Below are 23,316 nucleotides of genomic sequence, written 5' to 3' on the forward strand. Positions count from 1 at the left end.
AAATTACTTAATTAATTGGACTATAAATCTCGTTTTTTTCTCGTTGTTTGACTCTACCTGTCATCGAATTGTTTTACTTGTTCAATAAAGTTCTCAAAATAATGACGACCTACACCATGGACTCATACATGGAAAATGCGTCATGTGTGAGTATCCCGTAGAATGGATGTGGTGTTAAACACTTGAGTTGCGTACATGAGAGGAATACAAAGATGGAGCAATTACAATATATAAAAGTAACTCAAGTGTAGTAATTCAACTAGTACCTGACTACAGTGTCTGAAGGTGTGGTGCACTGAGCAGAGGCCCGCCCCCTACTGTTTGTGATGGTCAAACCCAATAATGTTTACCTCCTGATCATAAAAGCAATCGAAAATGAAATTTCAAAATTTAAAAAAAAAGGGGAATTTTAGCGGATTTGTGACTTATTGCGGTTGTGTGCGATACCCCGTTTAAATTTTTAAACAGTGGTGTGCTACCGCTAATGGCTAAGTGAAGGGCTGCTTTTCTGTGAGTGTGCACTACCCCAACAACCCGTGCGGTGATGGCGAGGAAACCCCGTTGACAAGACACTGCTTTTTCATGACGGTGAGTTTCCCTTTGAGTGTATTATAATTTTGTGATAAAAATTTCAAGGAAAAAACACACACAACCTCCTTCCTCCCTTCCTTCAGGGAGGGAAGAGAGTTTGAGCGGAGAGAAAAATCTATCCGAGACAGAACAGGGACAGTGAGTAAAATATATGAGTGGGAGAGGGAGAAGGAGGAGGAGGAGAAGGAGGGGGGAGCAAATTAAAAGTTGCCAAATGGAGATATTGGGTTTCAAGAGGAGTGAGACAGGAGTAAAGGGTTTGCCTCTTTCCGTCGTCTTTATGTTATGCTAATCGGGATAAATATTTATGGATCGACATGGTTTAGTCCTTAAGCCATTTCGATGGATTCCAGTCGTCGTTCTCCCCGAATAGGCGACGCCGACATCGCGGTTAGCTAACCAGAACAGGCCGGCGTTACGCGTTTAAAATGTCGGGCTTTGGATTTTTAGCGCAACCGGAGCAAGACACGGGGCGGGCGGGCGGGCGGTCGGAGCAAAACAACCCGGGATTGAAACGCGACAGTTCGGCTTATCGAGAGAGAAATGTGACGGCTTGGTTTTCTTGCTGGGCGGATGAGCCAAATGGAGGACAAACGAAAGCCTCCCCGTCAGAGAAAGAAACCGTACACGTCAGCGGACCAAGGGCGTTTTGTGCTGTTTGAAGCGATTATCATTCTGTCGATTCAGTCTATTTTTGGAAATAAAAACTTGCAACCCGCACAGTATCTGGGTTTTACACGACGAAACCGCCAAGTACAAGCGGAAGGATCGTAGCGGGGATTAGCTTGTTTTGCTTCGACGCACGCATGCTAGGGCGGCGTTGGGAATTGGCGATTTTTTAAAATATTTATACCGAGTATTTTGACATAAACGACTATAACGTTTAATTCACTTCCTCCAACAAACCGTCCCGATGATTCCAATACGATTTGAACCAATACAAAGCTTAGTAAACCAATGTAAGCTTTACAGTCGTGCTTTTTCCTAATGTAGCCCAGACTGTCTACATGTAAAGCCCTTTACTTAAAACACTTGCGTATTCTTAAATAGTCGCAGTAATCGATCGATTGTTGGTAATCTTGTGTATGTGGCATTGAGTAAGAAAGTGGTTTCTTTTGGGGTTTTTTTAACGTTTCAACAGTCCTCATTTGAAGCTTTTCGTGAAATAAACATTACCACGCCAGTCATTCCTTTCCCCATTTGTTGGTCGTAAATTCGATTAAAGGTTGATCTCACACTAGCTACAGAACGTCCATTTCAAGGACAAACAAGTCTCACTGCCTGCTTTATCCCACCTACTATCAAGAGAAAATATTGTATTTGGCATGAACATTGAAAAGCAGGCTTTTCTTCAAACCCCTTTCGTTGAAATTGTTATTTTCACTTATCCTTCTCTAATGCAGTCAGTTGAAACACCTAGTTTAACCCAGCAGCCCCCGTGCTTCTTTGTTCTCCCTGAACAAACATGGAGGCTGAACATGCTCCTGCAGTAAAGGACAGCCTATGGCGTGCAACAGCCATTTTGAAGCATTGCAGTTGCAGTGTTTTGCAGACTGACAAACTCAAAGCATTTCCTCTTTCACTGTCTCTCAGATGATCACCAGAACATGAAACACATGCACAGTTAAATGGAATCTCTGAGTTTGGGAATTTTATTTTCTACATACAGATTTTGTTTCAGGATTACTTACAGATATGAGTGTAAAAATAGACAAAATGACGATGTCCACACACTCCCAGACCATTTCTCAGATTAGGCCTCAGTGGAGACCTATTCTCCTCTAATCATTTAACACCCAAGATGTCGCCATAGCTCTGTTGGCTGATAGAAAAATAAAGCCAATGCTGTCATAATGTTGAAACTCAAACAAGGTTTGAGGAATAATGCAGCAGGGTGGAGTTATTTACACTCAGATGCACATTTTCACACTGGAGTATAGCTGACAGCAGAGTCAACCAATGGTGGACAGCAGAGGAGGCTAATGGATGGGAGGTTTGGTGTCAGAACAGCGTCCGTAGGAGGGGAAGGGGTACATCCTGCACTTACTTCGACTGCTCTCCTACTGCCTGTAATAACATATCTGTCCCTGTCTTCATTTCACACACCCAACTGTCACCGCCCTCCTCCTATCGCACAGTATTGTGTAATCTTACAACTGAATTTTCTCACCCTGCAGCCCATCCTGTTAAAGGAAACAGGGTGTTAAATGACTGAATCCATGCACCCAGCCGGAAATGAGTGAGTGAATGTGTCACAAACTGTCACCAACCACACTGTTTGGTATGCGGAAAAAGCAAGTCAAGTCAAATTTATTTGCATAGCCCAATATCACATACACTGTCTCTAAGGGTTTCACAGACCCAAAACAACAAACAGCAGGCTTGTTATTCAGCTGTACGCACATTTGCTAATCCTTTACGGCTCACACACACACAACTAGTCCTGCCTAAGTCTAAATACCAGAAGATAAGTTGAAGTTGACCCCCATTGCTATTTCCATTTGCATGATGCATGAATGCACAACACAGTTTAAAAATTACCAACTACTTAATCCATATCAAACACCTTCCATTTCACCTCCATTCTATCTCCTTCCCTTCGTCCTTCAGGTGTCATGGATGATGAGGACGATCGCCGTCTTCTGGATATTATAGGGTAAAAACCCTTCCTTAGACAGCTACAGTATCCATTATGGATAACATCACTAACTGAATGGGTGCATTGACATTAATCTTCACCAGTACGTCATAGTTGCCTCATAAACCTAATAATGCTCCAATATTTGTCTCAAATTTCACTAAATCAGCTAGGTTACATTATTAGGAGTCCTCTTTTTATCCCCTTTTGTTTTAGTGAGTAAGATTACATCATCACAGAAATGTCCCATGGTGGATCAGTGAAGGCCTGACTGCAAAATTATGAATAATATATCACCAAATGAAGTTGATTAGAGGTTACTGCATATGAAACCTGTTTTGAAAGCCCAATCTAATCCTAAAATGTTTTTGCTTTTCTTAGAGATGTGGATGCATTGAATGACTACCTCCACGGCAGCACCAGCAAGTCTGTGAGTGACTCTTGGTGAACCGTCTTATTTACAAAACGTATTCATCACATGTTACATCATGCATGGTGTGTTGAATTCGTAGTGAATCGGCTGCATGATGCACACCAGAGGAGGGCTTTGACATCCTGTTCTCTTCCCGCAGATCGAGGAGGATGACGTGACGAATGCAGCTTTCGGGTCGGCTGGACCCTTTTTTGCTGGTGACACAGTGAGTTTGCGTGTGATTACTCGAGAGACCACTTGATCCAACCAAAACAAAATCAGACTTTGCTCGGTGATTAGAGACTGAGATACTGTTGATGCACTGTGTGTTTCCCAGGCCTGGAGTGTGATGTATGAGATAAGCATCATTATGGTTGCTTTTGTAGAGAACCACAAAGACCGCTTATCTAAGACGACAACCTACAGGATAAGATATTTCATAAATTGTCCACACCTTTTCCACTCTTTAGACTGGCTCCAGCACTGGCCTCAAAGATGGCTCTTCTACAATGGGTGAATTTGGTGAGGATTCAGCTGGGGCCGGCCTCCAACTCTCCAGCAGCCTTTCGTTTATTGAGGAAGAATTGGGGTCTGGGGGCTCCCCCGGGGGGTTGGAGCTTGACGGAGAGGACCAGCCCTTTGACATTCTTCAGAAGTCTCTCCTGGAAGCGGACATCACAGAGCAGACGTTGGCCCAGGAGGCCTTACTAGACTCCCAACCTGCTCCAACTCTTGTGCAGGCTCCTGTCCCCTTCCCCTCCCAGCTGGCCTCTGGAGGCTACGGAGGGGGAGTGGGTGTTGTTACCACAGCGACTGCTGCCTTTCCTACAGGCCAGTTTCTGCAAGGAGTGTCCCAACTGCCCAATGGCTCAGCTCAGCACATCCAGGTGTTGGGCTCGTTTGGGACGGGCGGTGGGGTGATGACTCTGAGCAGCCTGGAAAGAACTCCTCAGCTTGTGCTGAGACCGGGGGCCCCTGTGGCGGCAGCAGGGACAGCAACCGCTGGGCAGGTGTTTGCTCAAGCACAAGGGCAGCTTGGCCAAGTTGGCTTACCTTTCAAAAACATCCCCCTTCAAAACATAATCATACAGAGAGGCCCTGGTGGGACCCAGACTCTTGTCAGGCCAATCCAGCCCAAACCCCTTCAAGCAGGGGCTCAGACCGTCTACAGCGTTGGCCTTCAGCCCTCTTCCACCACCGTGGCTAATGTAGTCAATGTAAACACTGCTAGTGCGGGACAGTACACAGCCAATGGCTCCATTGTGGTGAACCCGCCCCTGGAGCAGCAACAATCGCAGGGTCAGACAAACATACCACCTGGACAGTTCTTGCTGCCCAGCTCCTTGGCACTCCCTCCGGCCAGCACCATCCACAATGGGCCTGCTGACCCCAACTCCAACGCACTGATTACCAGTCAGAACGCGGTGCAGATTGTTGCGGGGCAGAACTTCACCGCGACGCCAGGAGGCCAGCTAATTTTGAATCAGGGATTAGTCAGCGGCAGTCAGGTCGGAGGGGCTGTAACCCAAACATGGACCGGAGTTTCTGGCACAAGCTCAGCCCCCGTTCAGACATCAGGCTCGGCCGGGCGACTGACTCTGGTGGGCCCTGCCGCGGCGGGGGTCGGGGTTCGAGGCCAGGTGTCTGCCAGCCCTGTGCAGCGCCTTCTAGTGACCCAGACCCAGAACTGCACTTCCCTGTCCCCCATACCTGGTGTAGCTACAGGAACACATGAGCAACAAGACTACAGTCAGGTATAACAGAAAAGCCTCCGATGTTTGTGGTGTTCAGCATCTTCTCCTTCATTTTCTTTTCGCAAATGATCTCATCCTGTTTGGCTGCTGCACTTTTCTTGCTTTGGGCTTTTATCTGACTGAAATCATATTGTTTTTAATTTATGTTTTGTAGAATTCTCCATCTCCTGCTCTCAAACAGGACAGTCGACAGGCACAGCTCAGCAGCCTCCATGGTAGCAAAGATTGGTGTCCTATTTATTTTCTGTTTGTGTAGTCTGCAGCATCGTGGCCTAATTTATCTGCTTATTGAATCATCTTTTAGGTGTGAAAGCCATCACACAAGATTCAATGCTAAATGCTCAGGTACATCACTTCATTTGCTTTGCATGACTGCCTGCGTATAGAGTGTTTAAAGGTTGAAAACGCAGATGGGGGAAGTATTTGCGTTATGACAAATTTGGTATTTGTATTTGTTTAGGTCGGTGCACAGAAGAGGCCGGCCCTTCCACCACTTACAAGAACGGGAATGTGAGTTATTGGCATTGCATCATATTATTAGTTATTATTTCTTAGGTCTGGTGTTGTGCTGGTCGGCCATATTGATCAGTTTGTCTCTTCCTCCTGTCCTCTCTAGGATTTTACAGCAGTTGCGAAAGGATCATTGTGGCGTTCAGTCCCCGGATCGGAGAAGATTTGCATCAATAGAGGACGCGTTGGAAAGACTCCTCCCCTATTATGTGTTCCAGGGGACTCCGCCCAGCCAGGACGAGTTCTCACAGGGTACAACAGCTCTAGGACTTTCATTTGTTAACCTAATCATACATTTGGAAAGAAGTCAGAGAGAATGTCCGCTCTGACGTTTCATGACTCAAATAAAGGGAACAATTGCAATTAGCATCTAAACTGTTTTGTCCTCTTGTTCACAGTGGATGAAGAATTTGAGTTAGTGGCGACTCACGTGTTGAAGAGGACCCAGGCCATGGTTAACAAATATAGACGACTACTATTGGTTGAAGCTGAGGTGGGCACATGCACTCAAATATCACACATCTCCACTAATCATACAGCCAGAAATCATCTACAAGGACTTTATGTTTTGGGGAAGGAACATTTTCTTCTAGCAGTCATTGTTGAGCTTATGTAGATTTGTTGCATAAACACAATATTTGTCTACCAAGCCCGTGTGGGCTGGGTCCATGTGTACAGAATATACAGAGTATTTGTCTTGTTATGACAAGCAGAAAGCTGCTTAACAGGATGCCTCTCCCCTCCCTGCAGCGCTGCAGTCCGTCATCCGAAATGGTGATGATTGACAGGACCTTTAACCAAGAGGAGCGCAGCAACCTGACACAGGACAAGCGAATGGTACTCGTGGATCCAGGTACAAAACCAGTGAAGAGGAGGGAAGAGTGAAGCCACCTGACTCTCCACAGAAAGGCTGTTATTTAACCGTGCTCTCTCTTGTCTGCTTCTAGATGGCTTCATGGAGGACTTCTGTTGTGGGATGAAGTCCAGCCCTGTTCCAGCTCTCTCTCCTCAGTCTTTGCCCTGCCCTAGTTGGAGACATTCAGACAGTGGCTCCTCAGAGCCAGCATTCAGGACAGACTCCCAGCCCGGGTACGGAGACCCGGGAGGGGGCGGGGAAGAATCAGCGGGTGCAGGTGACAGACTCCACCCTCCGCACTTAGAAAACAAGAGCATCGTGGACCTGAAGAGGAGCCAGCAATGCTTCGGGCCCAGCGGTGCCACCAACAACAGCCTCATCGCTGCCAACAGTTATCCCCAAGGTAACCTGTCACCGTTAACGGCAACGTCGGGAGGACAAACGCACTACCAGGTGTCTCATCACCTGACCTCCAACCCCATCCAGCCCCATTACACGCCTCAGCTCACCTCACCCCCCCATCCCGACACAGACTCTGCTCTGGAGGCGGCAGTGAACAGCATCCTAGAATGTTAAGACTGATGTCCCACCATGACTGATGTCCCTAGTGTCTGCCTCCATTGGTTTAGACCTCTGTTGTGTGTTCGGATCTTTTTTTGGTCAACTTACTGTCAGTCTCCTGTAGTAATATTTGGTTTAACCCTCACAACCGTGTGTGAAGAGAGGCTCACTCTTCTTTCAGATCTGTGATCTCCTGCCATGTAGCATGTGTTTGGGTGGTTTTAGTTTATTTGGGATGTTGGAGGCATGTGGTATGAGTCCATGACTCCTCAAAGGTGCCAGGGAAGCCCAGCACTTAGGACATTTAAAGAATCGGGAATGTGTGCAATGCATTAGGCGAACAGATTAACAGTGTCATTACATTGAATGCAAGGGTTTGCCTCTCTTCACACACAGTAACACACACTTGGACATATCGTGCCAGTCAATTATATCCCCACTACCTATACTGAATAACTGGGAGGAGGGGGAAAATAGTGACTCTGTGCCTGAGAATTTCTATGCTTTTTCTTTTTGAAATGTTTACATGAACAAGCCCTTTGAAACCAATCACTCTCCTGCTTCTGGCATTACTGACTTGGACAGCGATCACACAAACGCTTCAGGTTTGTTATTGATCCAGCATGACGAGGTCGAGTCTATTCTCTTTACGTGAAGCAGCATTGATCCTCGTGCACACACCCACATAGACATATTGCGCTCTAAGTAGTGTTGCATATTAAAGGAACTATACTAGTATAAGGCTCTCATCAAAAAGCAGCGTATGCTAGGCTAAACAGAATGTGAACACGGTGAACATAAATCTATACGCCTGCTTTGTGATCACAGCGGCTTGCAGCAACGACGGCCTCTTGTCACATGCACATGCAGATTAATGTTTCACTGAACAATGATTTTCCTTTTCTTATGTCACATTAACTTTGGCATTTTTCTTTTGTACCTTAAAGGTATGCAAGCCCCTACACACACACATACACACACACAGGACACGTCTTTTGCATTTTCACAACATACCAGTCTCAACCACTTTCATTTCAGTGTGTTCGTGTCAGGGGAGCTAAATCCTCAGATTGAGGATGATATGTTACAGTATGTTTATCTTTTTATTTAGATTATTTTCTCATTTTTAGAAATGGCATTAAATTGATTGATTTTGTTTCTTGTGAAGCCCCCGCTCTGTGAACATGGTAGGACGATACGGTCATTCACTCAGACGACCCTTGGGGAGGTCAAACATAGATTGTGTGTTTTTGTTATTCTGCCTTCTGCATTGTTTATCTATGCCTATCACCTTGACACGTGTCTGTTTGTGCGCTTATCTGCACATATGTGTACGACTTTACGTGTGTTTTTGCTTGTTTTGTGATGGTTTGGACTTTGTACCTGTGTCCACTGTCCCCCAGGATGGTTTACTCACTTTCTAGTTCTTTTTCAGTCCTAGCTTTTAGCACTTCTTACATTTGTCCCCTCAAAAGCAGCTCAACCAAAATGAACAGGAGAGAGAATGTGGGCCTGTCCAGAATCAACCTCGACTCCCCGCGTCTGCGTACTCGCGATGCCAGACGTGTTTCATACCTGTCGCAGCCTGTCCCCACTATTAATCCGGCTTCCTGTTTTTGCTGGTGTCTTTCTTATCGGTCCAATAACTCAAACTTATTGGACGAGTATTTGATTACGATTAAAACGGTTCGCCCTTAATATTGGCAATGTATTTGTGTCTTGCTGAATTAATCTAAAGAAAGCAGCAATCTGACATTTTGGGGGAAATTCCGCTAAACTGTCAGAGGACCAAAGCTGAAGTCAAACCGATCTGTGAAATGACCGTGGGGTTGATTCTCGACAGTGCAACTTTAGCTTTATGCTTGCCAATAGGTTACAGGAGCAGAACGAAGGCCTTTTATGTTCTTATTCTTCTGTTTTTTGGTTTGATTTGCAGTCGCGTCACATCACATCCTGTCTGCCGCAGCCCCCAACAGGGAATTCCACCAATTTTGCAAATCCCTTTCCAAACACGTAGACCTCACAGCAGACACATAGTTTACCCATGTGAAGTCAGGTCAGGTTCCATGACTTTGCACAGCGCCCTCTACAGCCACAAAAGTGAATTTCAAATACTGAATGCTGCTTCCCAACTCCAACTTACTTTCATTTAATTTGCAGAATTGGTGGAGTCCCTCTTTTAAGAAAATTACTACATTTCTAATTTGCTCTTTCTACTGGTGGCCATAAGATTTTGTGCCTCTTTAGCTCTTAAAACTGCAAGAATACTGTGTCCAGTGTGGTTAAATCATTGTGTTATCTAGATGCACTTTTGCATTAATAACATATTGTGCCCCCCTCCCCTCCCTCCCCCCTGTTCTCAGTGAAGAGATTCCTGTTCTGCCTCCATTTCACTGTTTTGTTCTATTTCACTTGATTTGTATAGTTTGTTGTTTTGTATAAAAAACCCAAAAAGCAAAACCCAAAATATTTATAATTTTTGTATGGAGAAAAGAGAATGTAAAAACCACGAGATAATGGAAGTTATTTTTTATTGTGTTGGCCAAGAAGTGGGGTCAGGAAGTCGATACAAAAAAAAAAAGGTCATTTCTGCATTTGTAGCTCGTGTGTGTTCACTACAGCAGTGAGGAGCGTCAATAAACTCATTTGGAATACAATCACAAACTGGTTCAGTCCGGCTCGGGGGCTCTTCAGTGTGTGGCCATTGCTATTCTGTCGGTGTTCACAGTACTGGCACAAGTTTAGACCTTGACACGCAGGGGACAAACTAAGCTTGCATACTAACACCATGTGACACGGGAGGCATTTTTACAAGAAAATATTTTTAACTGCTACAGATTTATGCGAGGCGTTAATGCTTCGTGTCACAGACGGATTGGATTTCATCAATTCACTCCATCTGATCTTTTATGGTGAGGAGATATTGATGTTGAATATTCTTATTTTCAGTTTGATTCGCTCCTCTCATGGACTCCAGCCCTGATGCCTCTGCACAAAGGCACTAAGAAAACCGTGCATAGCAAAGCGTTCAACTGCCCATGCTTTTGGTTGCGCTAACACAACCCAACAGGGACACCTAGTGGAGTCCATTGAAAACACCAGGAGAATGGCAAAGGCCACAAATGCCTCAACTGGTGATTTCATCATGAACCAAAAGTAAAGCTTAATCGTATCTTACAATTAAAAACTTATTTTGAATAGTTTCCTTATGTGTATTCACCTTTCTGTCCCTAAAATGAGCTACTAGCTCCACCAAATATATACATTGATACAAACAAGTGATACACGCTCACATGTGCAACTCTAAAACATAACACTAACTTGTTTGATCATCAATCCCTTGTGCGGTGTCCTCATGCAAACCTCGTCCAATCATCTTCCCTGCACCTCAGTGGTACTTCCTCCATCGATCACTCTCTGGAAAAACAGCAATCAACACTTCTATTCCATTGTGGGCAGTTAACACACTCATTTACACACAAATACACACACACACTTACTTGGAGGGTAAGTCCAGACGTAGCCGAGCACACAAACTCCTGCTATCAGCAAGCCCACTCCTCCCACACCGCGTTTCCTCGCGTTGGTGTATCTCCTATAATACCACTGCCAACCTGAGTGAAGCAGAGGCCAGGGGAGAAAACTAATCAGAGAGACGAGTGCGACGGTGTGTGTCAGGTCATTTATGCCTGTATATGTTATAAAACACTAAAACAATTACCATTAGAGAGCATTAGAGGCTGAGTATCAGGTGGGAGTGCCAGGTCGGTATTGACACCAATATCAATATTTAAGAGTTTTAACCTAAACATTAAAGCCGAGAACCAAAGTTGTAAAGGTAAAATCATAACTGTATGATTTACATGCAGCATGCAGCATAAACAGCACAGGACTTTCTTTCAGCAGATTTGGCAACATGAAGATATGTGAAAGAAGTCCATACCAGCAGAAAATCACCTGATGATATTTTGCTTGTGCTGTTGTTTTTATTGTAAGTATGTATTTAGAAGTATCAGTGTGTGTACAGTGACCTTTCTGCAGCATTTCTGTTACATCTTTAGGACGGTTGGGGGTTTTGCATGCAAACCAACCAGGCAACTCCCTCAGCCTCACTTGCCCGAGAGTCCGCTGTGTGAGGACACCTGCACAAACAACAAATCAATGCACAGACTGACACACACACACACACACACACACACACACACACACACACACACACACACACACACACACACACACACACACACACACACACACACACACACACACACACACACACACACACACACACACACACACACACACACACACACACACACACACACACCCTTTGTCTAATACTGACCTGCGTTTTGATTATTGGCGGAATTTAGTTTCAGCGTCTCCACATGCGGCTTCTTCTCCGCCGTCGGCCCCTCTGCGCTCCTCGCCGGGACATTTTGTGAAGGAGGAGGAAGGAGAAAAGGAGCAGGGTTGGAGGAGGCGAGAGACGCACGGGGTGGTGTTCCTCCATCCAAAACCTGAGCGGCTGAGGCTTGGGAGGGGAGCTGATGGTCCACTTTCAGCGCCTTGTTCATGCTGAGTGTGTGTATGAGATATGGGGATATTAAAGGGAGGAGTGGGGTCAGTTTGGTCTGAACAGGACTGCTGCACTGCTCCATGGTGCTGGGCAGCTTTTCTGACGAAGCAACAGGTGTTACCAAGCAGCCTACAGCATGTCCTTCACTCCTCCCTGCTGGAGCTGGACTAGGACTCAGTCTGGTTGTGGTTTTGCTGGGTTGGTCATCAGTAGTTTGGATCTGGTCCAGGATGCTCAGCCTGCTGGACTGGTGACTGACATGATGTCGACCTAAAGTGGCTTTCACGCCCTGCAGAGTGATCCTGGACCCATAAGTGCTTTCCAAATTCCCAGATAAAATGTCTCCTTCACTCTGACTGTCCAGCCATGAATTGTCTCTTGTTTTGGGTCGTGCACTCTGTCCATCCTGGGAGGCAGAGGCTCCTTGGTCTGTTGACATGGATTTTGCAGCTTCCTCTCTTTTTGAAACTTTCTTTTTAGAGACACCTTTAGGTTTGGTGTCTGCGGAGACGAGGGCAGGCTGGGTGCTGTTTGGGTCTCCGTCTGGACTCGTCCCAGTCCTGGTCAATGCTGTGGCCCCGGAAGTTGAGAGTCCTGTTTCCATCCTGTGTGAGGTTGGGACTGAGAGCAGGTCTTGTAAGGCAGACCCGCTTCTTTTCAGAGATTCTTCTTCTTCTTTGTTCTTTGCCGCTTCTATCAATGCACGGAGACCCTTCTTTATTGGTTTAGAGAGGGTGGGAGGTGAAGGGAGGGCTGGAGGTGAGAGAGATGGAGGTGTGGAGGAGGGGAGGCATACAGAGGCAGCCAACTGGATCTGATCTGCCAGCTTCAGTTTCTTCTTTGTAGTTGAAGTAGAACGTGATGAGGACAACAATGCCTGTGATGAAGATGATGGATCTACACTTTTCTGTGGCGCTGATAATGCCGACGTCTTCTTCTTCGCCTCTGGACTTACTGTCAACGATAATGCTGGTGTGGACTTTTCTCCCTTTGTCTTTTTTTCAGTCTTCTTGGAAGACAACAGGGATGAAGTTGATGTCTTTTGAGTTGACGGAGCCTCATGTTGAGACGCACCAGATGCCTCTGCTGCTTTGCAGTGGGGCAGGTGGGACTTCAACCTCTTGAAAGGTTTCCCACAGTGTGGACACGACTCTGAGGAAACAGTGAGAGAATAGCGATCTTATCTAGTTCAAGTACCTCTAGTAATCTAAACACTGCACACTGCTTCTGCCTGTGTGGAAGAATGTGGTCACTATTCTACTGCAGATTCCACAGTTATTATTATCCAGTGAAACAAGTCGCTATACAAATGCCATCATTCATTTTTTTAATATAAATCCAGAATCACATGACAACCAAGTATAGTCATAACATCAGCAGAGAACATTGATCCTTCCAATCTAATGTAACAATGTAATGTAACCTTTATCTTTAAATAACCCACAATGCAGATTGATTCTATCTCTACATTTCGTATTATTGAATAGTTTTATATGAATGTAATTGTAATTAAACTCGTGAAGTAAATGCCTTGAAGGGAGATCATTAATGAATAGTTAAACGTTTGAATTTACCTGAGCCCATCTTTCACGCATGCGTAGAGTGAGCAATCCCAGTCATGTGCGTCTCAAAGTGAAAGAACACTTGTGTAACACGCCGTCGTTCCAGAAAGCAGCTATAACTTGATCATTTCAGTTATTTTCGGACGCACATAATCGATTTTACGATTGAACTACCATGGTCCGCTAAATTTAATCACAGTGGTGTCACTTACGATGACAGTCAGAGCTAAATAAACAAGTTCGTAATGACTTAAACGTGGAGGATAGTTACTGTGCCAAAGCGGAGGAAAGACCCCGAGGTAGCAGGTGGGGAGCCTGAGCCTAAATAACAATATTATACCAAACTTATCCTAAAAAAGTACGTTGATAATATAAGCTTCGATTTGAAAACTAACTACCCAAGTGTGGGATTGTAACGGGCCTGCTTGATAGATTAAATGAACATCTTGTACAGACATGTGGCAGTCGTTGCTCCGTTGTTTGGGCGTGGTGCGTTTAAAGTGCGTTTAATCCTACACAAGCCAAGATGGCTCACTCCGCCAACTTCCGCCTTCGTCGAAATCCGTTTGGCGGAACAAAACCATGCCGAGTCCGTCTGAAATACGCAACAAAACCTTTGAAACACCATGTCTGAACGTTATTCAAATGAATCAGGAAATAAGTACGATCTGTAAATGACAGTATGACCAAGAATTCTACCAAATACTAAACGATTATGGTGAGCGAGTCCTAAAACCATCTTCGTTCAGGCATGATCTTTGTCAGTGCTCAGCAGTAGAAGAATGGTTCATTTTTTATTTTCTCAAGTAGTGTAAGAGGGAAACAAGCATGATATTGATCTCGAAATTCTGTACAAAAGGCCATGACCTTGCATTGCATTTTATATTACACTTCACTACATATTCATGTCGGGAGGGAGGGAGGACAGGAAAATAACTCATTCAGAATATATTTGGTATATACACATAATATTTACCTAATGATAGCAAATGATCATTTCATGTGGATGTGCTGACTGAGCATGACTGCTACACACATCTGGGGCCTTTTCCAATAAGGATGTTTACTGACTTATTGTGATAACTCTGCTTGATAAAAGATCTCTGGGTTCTATTGAGTTAACAGCGCACATTTACTTCTTGGAATAGTCCAATTAGTGACCAAATCAGGAAGTTATAGTCAGTTAGTGTAATCTTATTTGAAGATTTATCAGTTAATTTGGGAGTGATAGGAGACTCCAATCCTGTTTTGACCTTCTTGTTTACACCACTACAGATTGTACATGAAATGAATGACATCGACATGAACAAATACAAATACTATGTTGTAGTAGTAGTTGAATAAAGAACACTTTGCAGCATAATTAACAAGCTAGCACCTAATTTCATTAGAAAAATGTAATTTATTGATAGGGTTAGAGTGGCATTAGAATGAATAGGAATGAATTTCAAAAGATGATGCAAAAATACGGGTACAGTAAAGCTTATCTTCATTGGAAAAGCACTGATTGGAAACATTCAGAGTGGGAGGGAAAGGGGGGGGGGAGTCATTTCTACAACCATTTACATATAAGGAGATGAACTTGAAAATTATTTACATGGCAGCAGATTACAGTATGTACAAAGCCAGGAAGCCTGGAAGCCAACTGAAGCTTCAGGAGACAGTCCAACAGGTCCAAGAAAATGCATAGCGAGATCTGGCAGAAAAACACTGAATTTACCGCCTGGAAGTTGTTCTCTGAGAAAGACTGGCCCACGAGAAAATGCAGATACATAAACACATACAGAATATCCAGTAGCCTTTTCTGTTGGTGGTTGCTTTGCTTAATAATCAATATGTATTCCCCAAACAGCTCAAGATCGTGTCCAAAAGAAAACGTTACAAAGACGCCTCAATGCCAAGAGACGTGCTTACACGATGGGTTTACATCTCCACTATAACAATGTCGGTTACACTATATTCAGACAATCTACGCGCGTAGAGCAAATCTCTGTACATCTATTAACAGACATTCATCATTCAGGCAAACAGGGCTGGACCGTCCCCTTTGCAGGCAACTAATCAGGGATGAAGATGAAGAGGAAGGTTTCTGGGTTCATGTTCGGGGGTTCAAAGCCAGCCAGGAGGACACAGTACCAAACCACCAAGGAGCAAACTGTGCTGAGGAACCGGCTGCGTCTCAGCGCTTCGCCGACCCGGGACTCGACAATTCAGACGGATCGGCGACAGTGACATCATCCGTCAAACGGTGTGGTTTTACATTCAACCCTGAGAAAACAGTGGACTGCATGTTCACTTACTGGCATGCCTTGCCTACTGTGTAACCTGGCCGTACATGCACATGCACATACACGTATGTCTGGACACTTCGCCACCTGGAAGACCACAAAACATCAATGCAACTTACAAATTTAGTCAAAAAGGAATAATAATTTCTTTTCATTGTTGGTTTGAAGGTTGTAAAATTGGCTTATTCTAAATACTGCACATACTGCATACAGATACAGGCACAAATGCAGGGATTAAACAGTGGTTAGGCCTCCGTGAAGACGCTGGATGGAAGCGAGGGGACGCTTCACACTTTCTGACCCTTTTTCAAAACAAGGTGCCAGTGCTGGAGCCAGATGATCCCACACCAAATCCCTCCACCTTAACGGGATCAGTTTGTGATGACGAGGGTGGAGGGAAATACAAAGGGCTGCACCTGATGAGCGACACGTATAACGGGGGTGAAATGTTAGAATCCGGTGGCCTCAGACTGGCAAATTAACTCACCGGGGCATTGAACTCACACACCGCTGTGCTTGAGGTGATCACAGACGGTGTCGTTACATTTTCATTTACATTATTCATTTGTAGGTAGATGTGCTGTTGTAAAAGACACCTAAATCTCCTATATCTGGCCAAGTAATCAATCTAAAACCAGTGGGAATGCTGGAGCCTTTTTTGCTGGCTCTCAGGCGGACCTCCAGCACCGGCACTTCGGCAGGCTCGTGCAGTGAGGCAGCTCTCAGTTCACAGGAGAGGGGGGTCAGATCCAGAATCCGGAGTACCCCTCCGTCCCTCCTGCCACAGACAGTCTGCCCTCCTGACCCCTGCCCACACCAAACCCGGAACCAACTAGAAGGCCAACGCTTCAAAAGAGGAGAGTAAAAAACTAATAAAAAAGCGCCTGAAGAAGAAGAACGCTGAAATTCTATCTGATTCTTCTGAGGCTGGTCTCTCCCAAGTCCTCCTAAAGGGCAAGGGGGTGGTCTGTCCCCATTCAGGTCCTCTACTTTCACAGGTTGACAGGGGTCATTGGAGCATGAGCTGCTTGAGGTTGTCATGGAGAATGGTGTCCTTGACGTCCCGGAACACCAGCCTGATGTTCTCGGTGTTGATCGCCGTGGTGAAGTGGTGGTACAGGGGCTTCTGGGTGGCGTCACGCCTCTTGGTTCGGAAACACTCCACCATGAAGGCCTGGATGTCCCGCAGGCTGTGCTCCGGCCCGGTATAGTCGTCAAAATAGTCCTTGAGCGGAACGCTCTTCACCTTGTCCTCCAGCAGGTCGGTCTTGTTGAGAAAGAGGATGATTGAAACGTTGACGAAGACGCGGTTGTTGACGATGGTCTCGAAGATGTTGAGCGACTCACGCAGCCGGTTGGTCTGTCTGTCCTCCATCAACACCTGATAAACAACAAGGGGTATGTTTACTACAAATCATACTAATACTGTTGATACAGCAGAAACACAGACCACATCCTGGACAAAAGAGCCGACTGGAGACCCGATCTGATTACCACTCATGGAGGAAACAATTAAGGTTTGGTGCTGATCTGCATCTGATGGATCCAGGAAGTGTCGTAATGATTTGTTAACATTCTTAGATGACGTGATTATCAGCTTCTTCAAAAGTATTAAACCAAATACAAAGCAGGCGTATTTCACATACAGACAGATACATTCATCTACTGAGTCACCTCCATGTATATCACCTCTGCTGTGAATCCTCTGGGACTCAACGCCACGCAGGTTTGATAGCTCAGCAGAAGGCAGCGTGTGCATATAGACACAGCCAACGGCGACTTATCACTAAGTCAAGAAACACTATCTACTCCAAACTGATTAATGACTCACTTGATAGAGTGATAGGAAATGAGAGGCCACCGGAAGTGTCTGGCATCCGAGTGCAAGCGCAAGTGTGTGTGTGTGTGTGTTGTTGTTGTCACCTGGTCGTATTCAGAGGAGGAGACGAGGAAAAGGATGGAGGTGACGGAGTCGAAACACTCGAACCAGCGCCTCCTTTCCGAGCGCTGGCCGCCCACGTCCACCATCTTGAAGGGCACGTTCTTGATCTCAAAGTCGTACTCGTGGATGCCTTTGGTGGGCTTGCGGGCCAGCAGGATGTCTTGCTGACTGGGCATATAGGTCTATAGGCGGAGAGAGACGATAGACGAATGATGAGAAAGAAGGAGGGGGAGGGGGGGAGGCGTGAAGACAGCTCGTCCATTTACGATATCTGATACTCGGTCTTAACCTATCCTGCGGGACGATTTCTGCTCTGAAATGTTTCACCGACAGAGGAGGAGGGAAGAGGAGTGTACCAACAACACAGAAGTGTGAACTCCATTGGATTAGCAGGCCCATAATCAGGAGCGCTCAGCCTGGCCCAAAGTATCCCCCCGGCTCCTCAGGTAGTATCACCGCTGTGCACACTGTACTTCCGCTCTGACTTGTACTCGGTTGAGGACACCGGGCAGTCGTTTGGTAAAAACTCAAGAAAATAATAATTAGCGTTTGTCAAGTCGTCTATAGAAATGTCTAGACGTGCCGCGGTGCCGAAGGAGAACGTGGAGGACGGACAATTACAACAATCAGTGCAGGCAGAAACAACTTACCGGCTCGCCGAGCTTATCCAGATTATCGAAGAAATACTTCACTGACTCACCCTGAGAGAGAGAGAGAGAGAGAGGGAGAGGAGGAATTCCTGTTAATTATGTACAATTCAAGACATTCACTCGTCACTAAATACAGTAAAAGTACAAGGGTTGATGCTGGTGAGGCTGGGAGCTGCTGCATACTCGTGTGTGTGTGTGTGTGTGATATTGCGTGGAGCAGGTGAGGCAGGATGTTGTATTTCGTATTACAGGAGACACGTGCCTGCAAGTGTTTCTTTGATGTATCCAGAAGTGTGGCCCTGTGTGTGTGTGTGTGTGTGTGTGTGTGTGTGTGTGTGTGTGTGTGTGTGTGTGTGTGTGTGTGTGTGTGTGTGTGTGTGTGTGTGTGTGTGTGTGTGTGCGCACGCGCGCGCGTGTGTGCAGGGGTGTTTTTCTAGACTGTTCTGCCGGTGCTCATGCGTAATTAGTGCATGCCCGGACATGAGACAGCCAGGACTGAGATACATTCCTTCCTCAGTGTGTGTGTGTGTCTGTGTGTTTTACGTGCTGCAGTACTTCACCTCTCCTCTCTGACGTTACGCCCCCACAGTATCAGGTCCCTGCTTTGCATTTATCAAACAACTAATAAATATTCCGGTTCTTTAAGTTGTGTCTTTGAGAGCGTGTGTGACTTTGAGAGCGTGTGTGTGTGTGTGTGTGTGTGTGTGTGTGTGTGTGTGTGTGTGTGTGTGTGTGTGTGTGTGTGTGTTGGGCTGGATCTGTGTGTGTGTTAGCACTGTGTCGCGGCCATTTTTTCGCCTCACTGCAAGTCTCGTACTCACCTTTTGATCTTCACAAAACTAACCTGACCTGAAAAACCTGTGTGTGTGTGTGTGCGCACGTGGAGGTGTGTGTCTGTGTGTGTGTTTGTGTGTAAAGGCTAAGACTACACAAGGGAGGGGTAGAATGGCCTGCCACTAAGCTAAAGCCCAGAGAACGGTGAACGGTCGCTTTGCGTGGAGCGAATTCCGCCCTGAGCGCCGCCTCGTCTTCACAAAGCTCAAATCCTGAGGTGGACGCCGCTTTGGGAAATCAGCAAAATTCAGCCGGGGGCGGGAAAAAAAAGCAGAAGAGAAACAAGAAAGGCGAATGTTCCTCGAGCGGGACTACGCTTGCACTGTGTGTGTGTGTGTGTGTGTGTGTGTGTGTGTGTGTATGTGTATGTGTATGTGTATGTGTATGTGTATGTGTATGTGTATGTGTGTGTGTGTGTGTGTGTGTGTGTGTGTGTGTGTGTGTGTGTGTGTGTGTGTGTGTGTGTGTGTGTGTGTGTCCTGGAGAAGCAAAAGTGAAACTCAGAACTTTAGAAGACAGTCAGTGTGACTCTGAACGCAGCAACGTTACACTCAAACTTTAGACAGACGTGACAGATCTGCTGCGTTTGCTGGGACTTATCATCAGTATATGATCAACCTCTGAGGGGGGGGGGGGGGGGAGACTGACACTTGGTGAACTTTGCACTACTCCGAACAGGAACCATGTGTGGCTTGAGCCTGCGCATGTGTTTTTAATGACAATTACAAGCCAGCCTGGAGGCGTGTGTGTGTGTGTGTGTGATTTGTGATGCAAATACGTTAAGGGCACAGTCTCAACACAATGGGTCGCATCTACTGGCAGAGAATCAACCCGCTCCTCCCAGGCTGAAGCAGGCCGCCTCTCCCCTCTAATGCGTCGGCGTCTCCGTGGGCGTGATCGATCCTCCCGACTGTCCGGTAGGGACCTAAAGAATCCGCAGGCCATCTAGATCTCGCCGCCGCTCTGCTTTCGGGTTCGCCCCGGACAGGTTTGACACCGCTAGGCCCTTAGCAGGTTGAATTTCTGGTTAGGTGTCATTCAGTGCGTTCACAGCGTTTGCGCGGGGAAACTTCTGACTGACTGGAGGTCGACGGTGCATTCAGGTGCTCCAGCACAATCAACGACCTACTACTGAATTCAATGTAAACTGCTATGTGCGCACATTTAAAGCATAATGTCACTAACTCAATACATTTGGTTCAGTGTCACAAAGTCATTACTTAAGGTTGTGACCCCTTGTAGTTAATATTGAACATTGTAAGAGTCAGTATAAGTATAAATAAGAGATACAATTAAACAACAAACATGCAAAAAAAATGTAAATATAGGATTTGCGAGCTACATCCTTGATGAGGGATGATACATTCAGACAGGCACAGTGCACATGTCAAACGTACGTGTGTGTGTGTGTGTGTGCGCTTGTGTCCTTGTTTGTGTGCAAATACTGTGTGGGAGAGCCAGGATTGTGTTTGTAAGCATAAAGCTGTTTAACTCCAGCTCAACATTCCAGCTCTGATCACACTTATTCCACTTTCTGTCTGCACAACCGGCTCAGAAAGCCCACGAGCTGAGTGTGTGAGAGGATAACCGCGCGGCATTAAGAGCGGGTTCGGGGGGGGGGGGGGGGGTGGGGTGGGGGCTTTATGTGGCAGGCAGATACAGAGCAAAATGTCTCCTGTTTTCTCATAACGCAAGAAGACGGAGAACCCGAGGACGCAAAGGCGCTCCTGACTAACGCCGTTACTCTGAGGGGGGGGGCGGGGGGGGAAACGCCAGAGTGCTGAAATGTGTGTGCTGAGGAGGCAGAGGTGTAAACAGGAAGCTGACTAAAATCACATGTCTAAGCGCTGGAGAGTGACAGAGATAGAGAGACTGAATGAGAGAGATAGAGAGGAAGGGAGGAGGACAAAAGTGACACAAAAATCTGTTTCACTTTCTAGTCATGACGTCATTGGCCGGGTTTAGGAGACTGTGACTTTGTCCGTTAGCAGGAAAGGAAATCGAGAAAGTGACACGGCTTTGCTCCCTGCTGGCGTTGGTGGTTGTCGATGATGTGTATCAGATAGCACCTTTCAGTGTGTGGGCGTGCGTGCGTGTGTGCGTGCGTGCGTGCGTGCGTGCGTGCGTGCGTGTGTGTGTGCCCTCACCAGCTGAAACTCCCTTCGGCGGTCATAGGCGTTCTGGATGCCCGAATCGGCCCACAGAGCTGTGATGGCGGGGAGGAACTGCAAGAAGATGGAAGTCTCCAGCTGACCACTGGCCATCCTGGCTGACCTAGTATTGAACGCCATCAATATATCCCCGTGCTCTTGGTTGTCAGGGCAACCCCACGGGATGTTCAGCTTCTCCCGGGCATCCACCAACACACGTATACCTGGGAGAGGAGAGGCAGAGGAGACGCAGAGGGACGACAGAGGGACACGTGACCAACTGCAACACAATACCGCCGCTCTATAAATGTGTTTTGGTTTCTGGCAGGGATCGGTCACAGTAAACAGAGAATACAAGGACGGAAGATCACGTTTTTGACAATACGGCCTGTAATTTATCGCAGCTCATCAGATGTGAGCTTGGCAAAATTGCTACAATACTGAAAACATTACAGCTATTAAATAATCACAACAGAAAGAAGAAATATTCAATATTTTGGACCAACTGTGGACACCCAACACCTGATTTCACAATTAAATCACAAAATAACCCCAATAATCTACAGCTATCTACAATGTTAAGCATCTTCTGTGTTGTTTAAGACGTATTTGTTTAAGTCTGAGGCGACGTTTCAACCAGGATCAGCCGTTTATCGATTGGAAACATAATCCCCCCCTGTAGATAGAAGACAGTGGACAAAATAACACAAACATAAAGCAGTTGTGAGTTTATCCCAAAGTTGAGCAACAACTAAAGCTACCCGCTGGCGTGTTTGCTGACACGATGAAGACTTAAGATGGGTTATTTTAGAGTTTTAGACACGTTTTAAAGGGGGATTACTAGAGCAACATGGTTGATCTGGGTGTGCCGACAGCAGATGCAGACTGTTTATGTGTCCTCTCACCGAGCACAGCGCTGCTAAACAGATGTGGAAACTTTCCCATCCATTTTCGCCGACTATCTACGGCCTTTGTGGCGCAGAAACACGGTTCGCTTCGTCTCTTAGTGTACCGGAGGCTTTACCTTTGATAATGTTGCTGTAAATCGTGCCTTTGAAGTCCTCTCGGGCTTGCTGGTCGAAGTCCTGGCCGTGGATGATCCGCATTTGTTTGAGGAAAGTCGACTTGCCGCTCTCGCCAGCGCCGAGCAGCAGGATCTTCACCAGCCGTTTCACGTACGTTTTCTCCCGGGAAAGACATCTGTCGATCTCCTTAGACTTTCGCAGCTGTTCCACTTCGCCGTTGTTCAGCAGGCAGACGGGTAGACAAACTTTTAACACGGACCTGGACGGCAGGAAATCCGCCATGTTCGCACAAACTTCATCGATGCTAATTTGATGCGCGTTCGCGGGGCGCGGGCACAGGACCAAGCCCCTTCCCTAAACTCAGGAAGTAGCTCCGTGACTGTTTACCATCACTCTTTAAACGCGGTTACTTTGCATTCTTCGTGTCTTTTCACACGTATTTATGCCCTGTTATGCCTTTACGTCACTATAAATGTAAATCAACATTTAGAATATATTTTGTTGCTGGTCTATGTTACTTTTCAACACCCAGTCTTTACTACGGGAAATTCACCACTCTTCAAAACGGCTGTCACCAACATACGTCGTAATACCAACGCCCCACCATATCGATTCCATTATGAAAAGATAATAAATTGATTAACATTAAAAAAAAAATACATTGAAACACTTTGATTGATAGCAACACTGATGATATTATGTCGTCATCTAGCGGCTGATTGTAGTGACTGCACTATTTGGATTGAAAATAAATGCCGCGCTCTGATTGGTTAAATCCTCCCCTCGCATTAGATATGTTGCCTTCACTTGCTGTTAGGAAAATTAAGATTCCTATTACATCGCAGTGGGAAAATAAAAATAGAAAACATGGGGAAGCCTCGCTATTCAACGAAAAGCATACCGGATTTGATGGCAGGCAGGGTGCATGGAAGCACCGTGAACAACAGGTGATAAAAAAGGTGAA

The 23,316-nt window shown here is 46.0% G+C and overlaps 3 protein-coding genes across 8 annotated transcripts; 1 reads left to right on the forward strand and 2 right to left on the reverse strand.

Moving 5' to 3' along the window:
* The first annotated feature begins 497 nt into the window (after positions 1-497).
* On the forward strand, positions 498-9,979 carry bicral (BICRA like chromatin remodeling complex associated protein). Of its 5 annotated transcripts, none has more exons than XM_076151808.1 (13): positions 498-588; positions 2,769-2,872; positions 3,202-3,247; positions 3,611-3,659; positions 3,802-3,867; positions 4,112-5,395; positions 5,550-5,610; positions 5,700-5,740; positions 5,856-5,905; positions 6,012-6,157; positions 6,304-6,398; positions 6,656-6,758; positions 6,853-9,979. In XM_076151808.1, the coding sequence occupies exons 2-13, from the start codon at positions 2,839-2,841 to the stop codon at positions 7,335-7,337; spliced, it is 2,460 nt and encodes an 819-aa protein (XP_076007923.1). In that variant the 5' UTR covers positions 498-588; positions 2,769-2,838; the 3' UTR covers positions 7,338-9,979. The 5 variants fall into 5 exon arrangements, with proteins under 5 accessions (XP_076007923.1, XP_076007925.1, XP_076007927.1 ...); XM_076151810.1 differs by having other exon boundaries at positions 2,769-2,830; XM_076151809.1 differs by lacking the exon at positions 498-588 and adding an exon at positions 595-729.
* On the reverse strand, positions 9,837-14,006 carry LOC143001946 (uncharacterized). 2 transcript variants are annotated; one of them, XM_076151813.1, is made up of 5 exons: positions 13,476-13,997; positions 11,668-13,053; positions 11,354-11,464; positions 10,823-10,936; positions 9,837-10,739 (listed from the first exon to the last, which is right to left on the reverse strand). In XM_076151813.1, the coding sequence occupies exons 1-5, from the start codon at positions 13,483-13,485 to the stop codon at positions 10,711-10,713; spliced, it is 1,650 nt and encodes a 549-aa protein (XP_076007928.1). In that variant the 5' UTR covers positions 13,486-13,997; the 3' UTR covers positions 9,837-10,710. The 2 variants fall into 2 exon arrangements, with proteins under 2 accessions (XP_076007928.1, XP_076007929.1); XM_076151814.1 differs by lacking the exon at positions 11,354-11,464 and having other exon boundaries at positions 13,476-14,006.
* Positions 14,007-16,071: 2,065 nt separating this feature from the next.
* On the reverse strand, positions 16,072-22,687 carry LOC143001949 (guanine nucleotide-binding protein subunit alpha-13-like). The gene is made up of 5 exons (XM_076151816.1): positions 22,352-22,687; positions 21,325-21,551; positions 18,344-18,394; positions 17,675-17,875; positions 16,072-17,132 (listed from the first exon to the last, which is right to left on the reverse strand). The coding sequence occupies exons 1-5, from the start codon at positions 22,632-22,634 to the stop codon at positions 16,761-16,763; spliced, it is 1,134 nt and encodes a 377-aa protein (XP_076007931.1). The 5' UTR covers positions 22,635-22,687; the 3' UTR covers positions 16,072-16,760.
* Between the last annotated feature and the right edge of the window lie 629 nt (positions 22,688-23,316).

This window comes from Genypterus blacodes, unplaced genomic scaffold (assembly GCF_046128005.1).
Source record: "Genypterus blacodes isolate CSIRO-AG114 ecotype Tasmania unplaced genomic scaffold, CSIRO-AGI_Gbla_v1 ptg000055l_1, whole genome shotgun sequence".
NCBI lineage: Eukaryota > Metazoa > Chordata > Actinopteri > Ophidiiformes > Ophidiidae > Genypterus > Genypterus blacodes.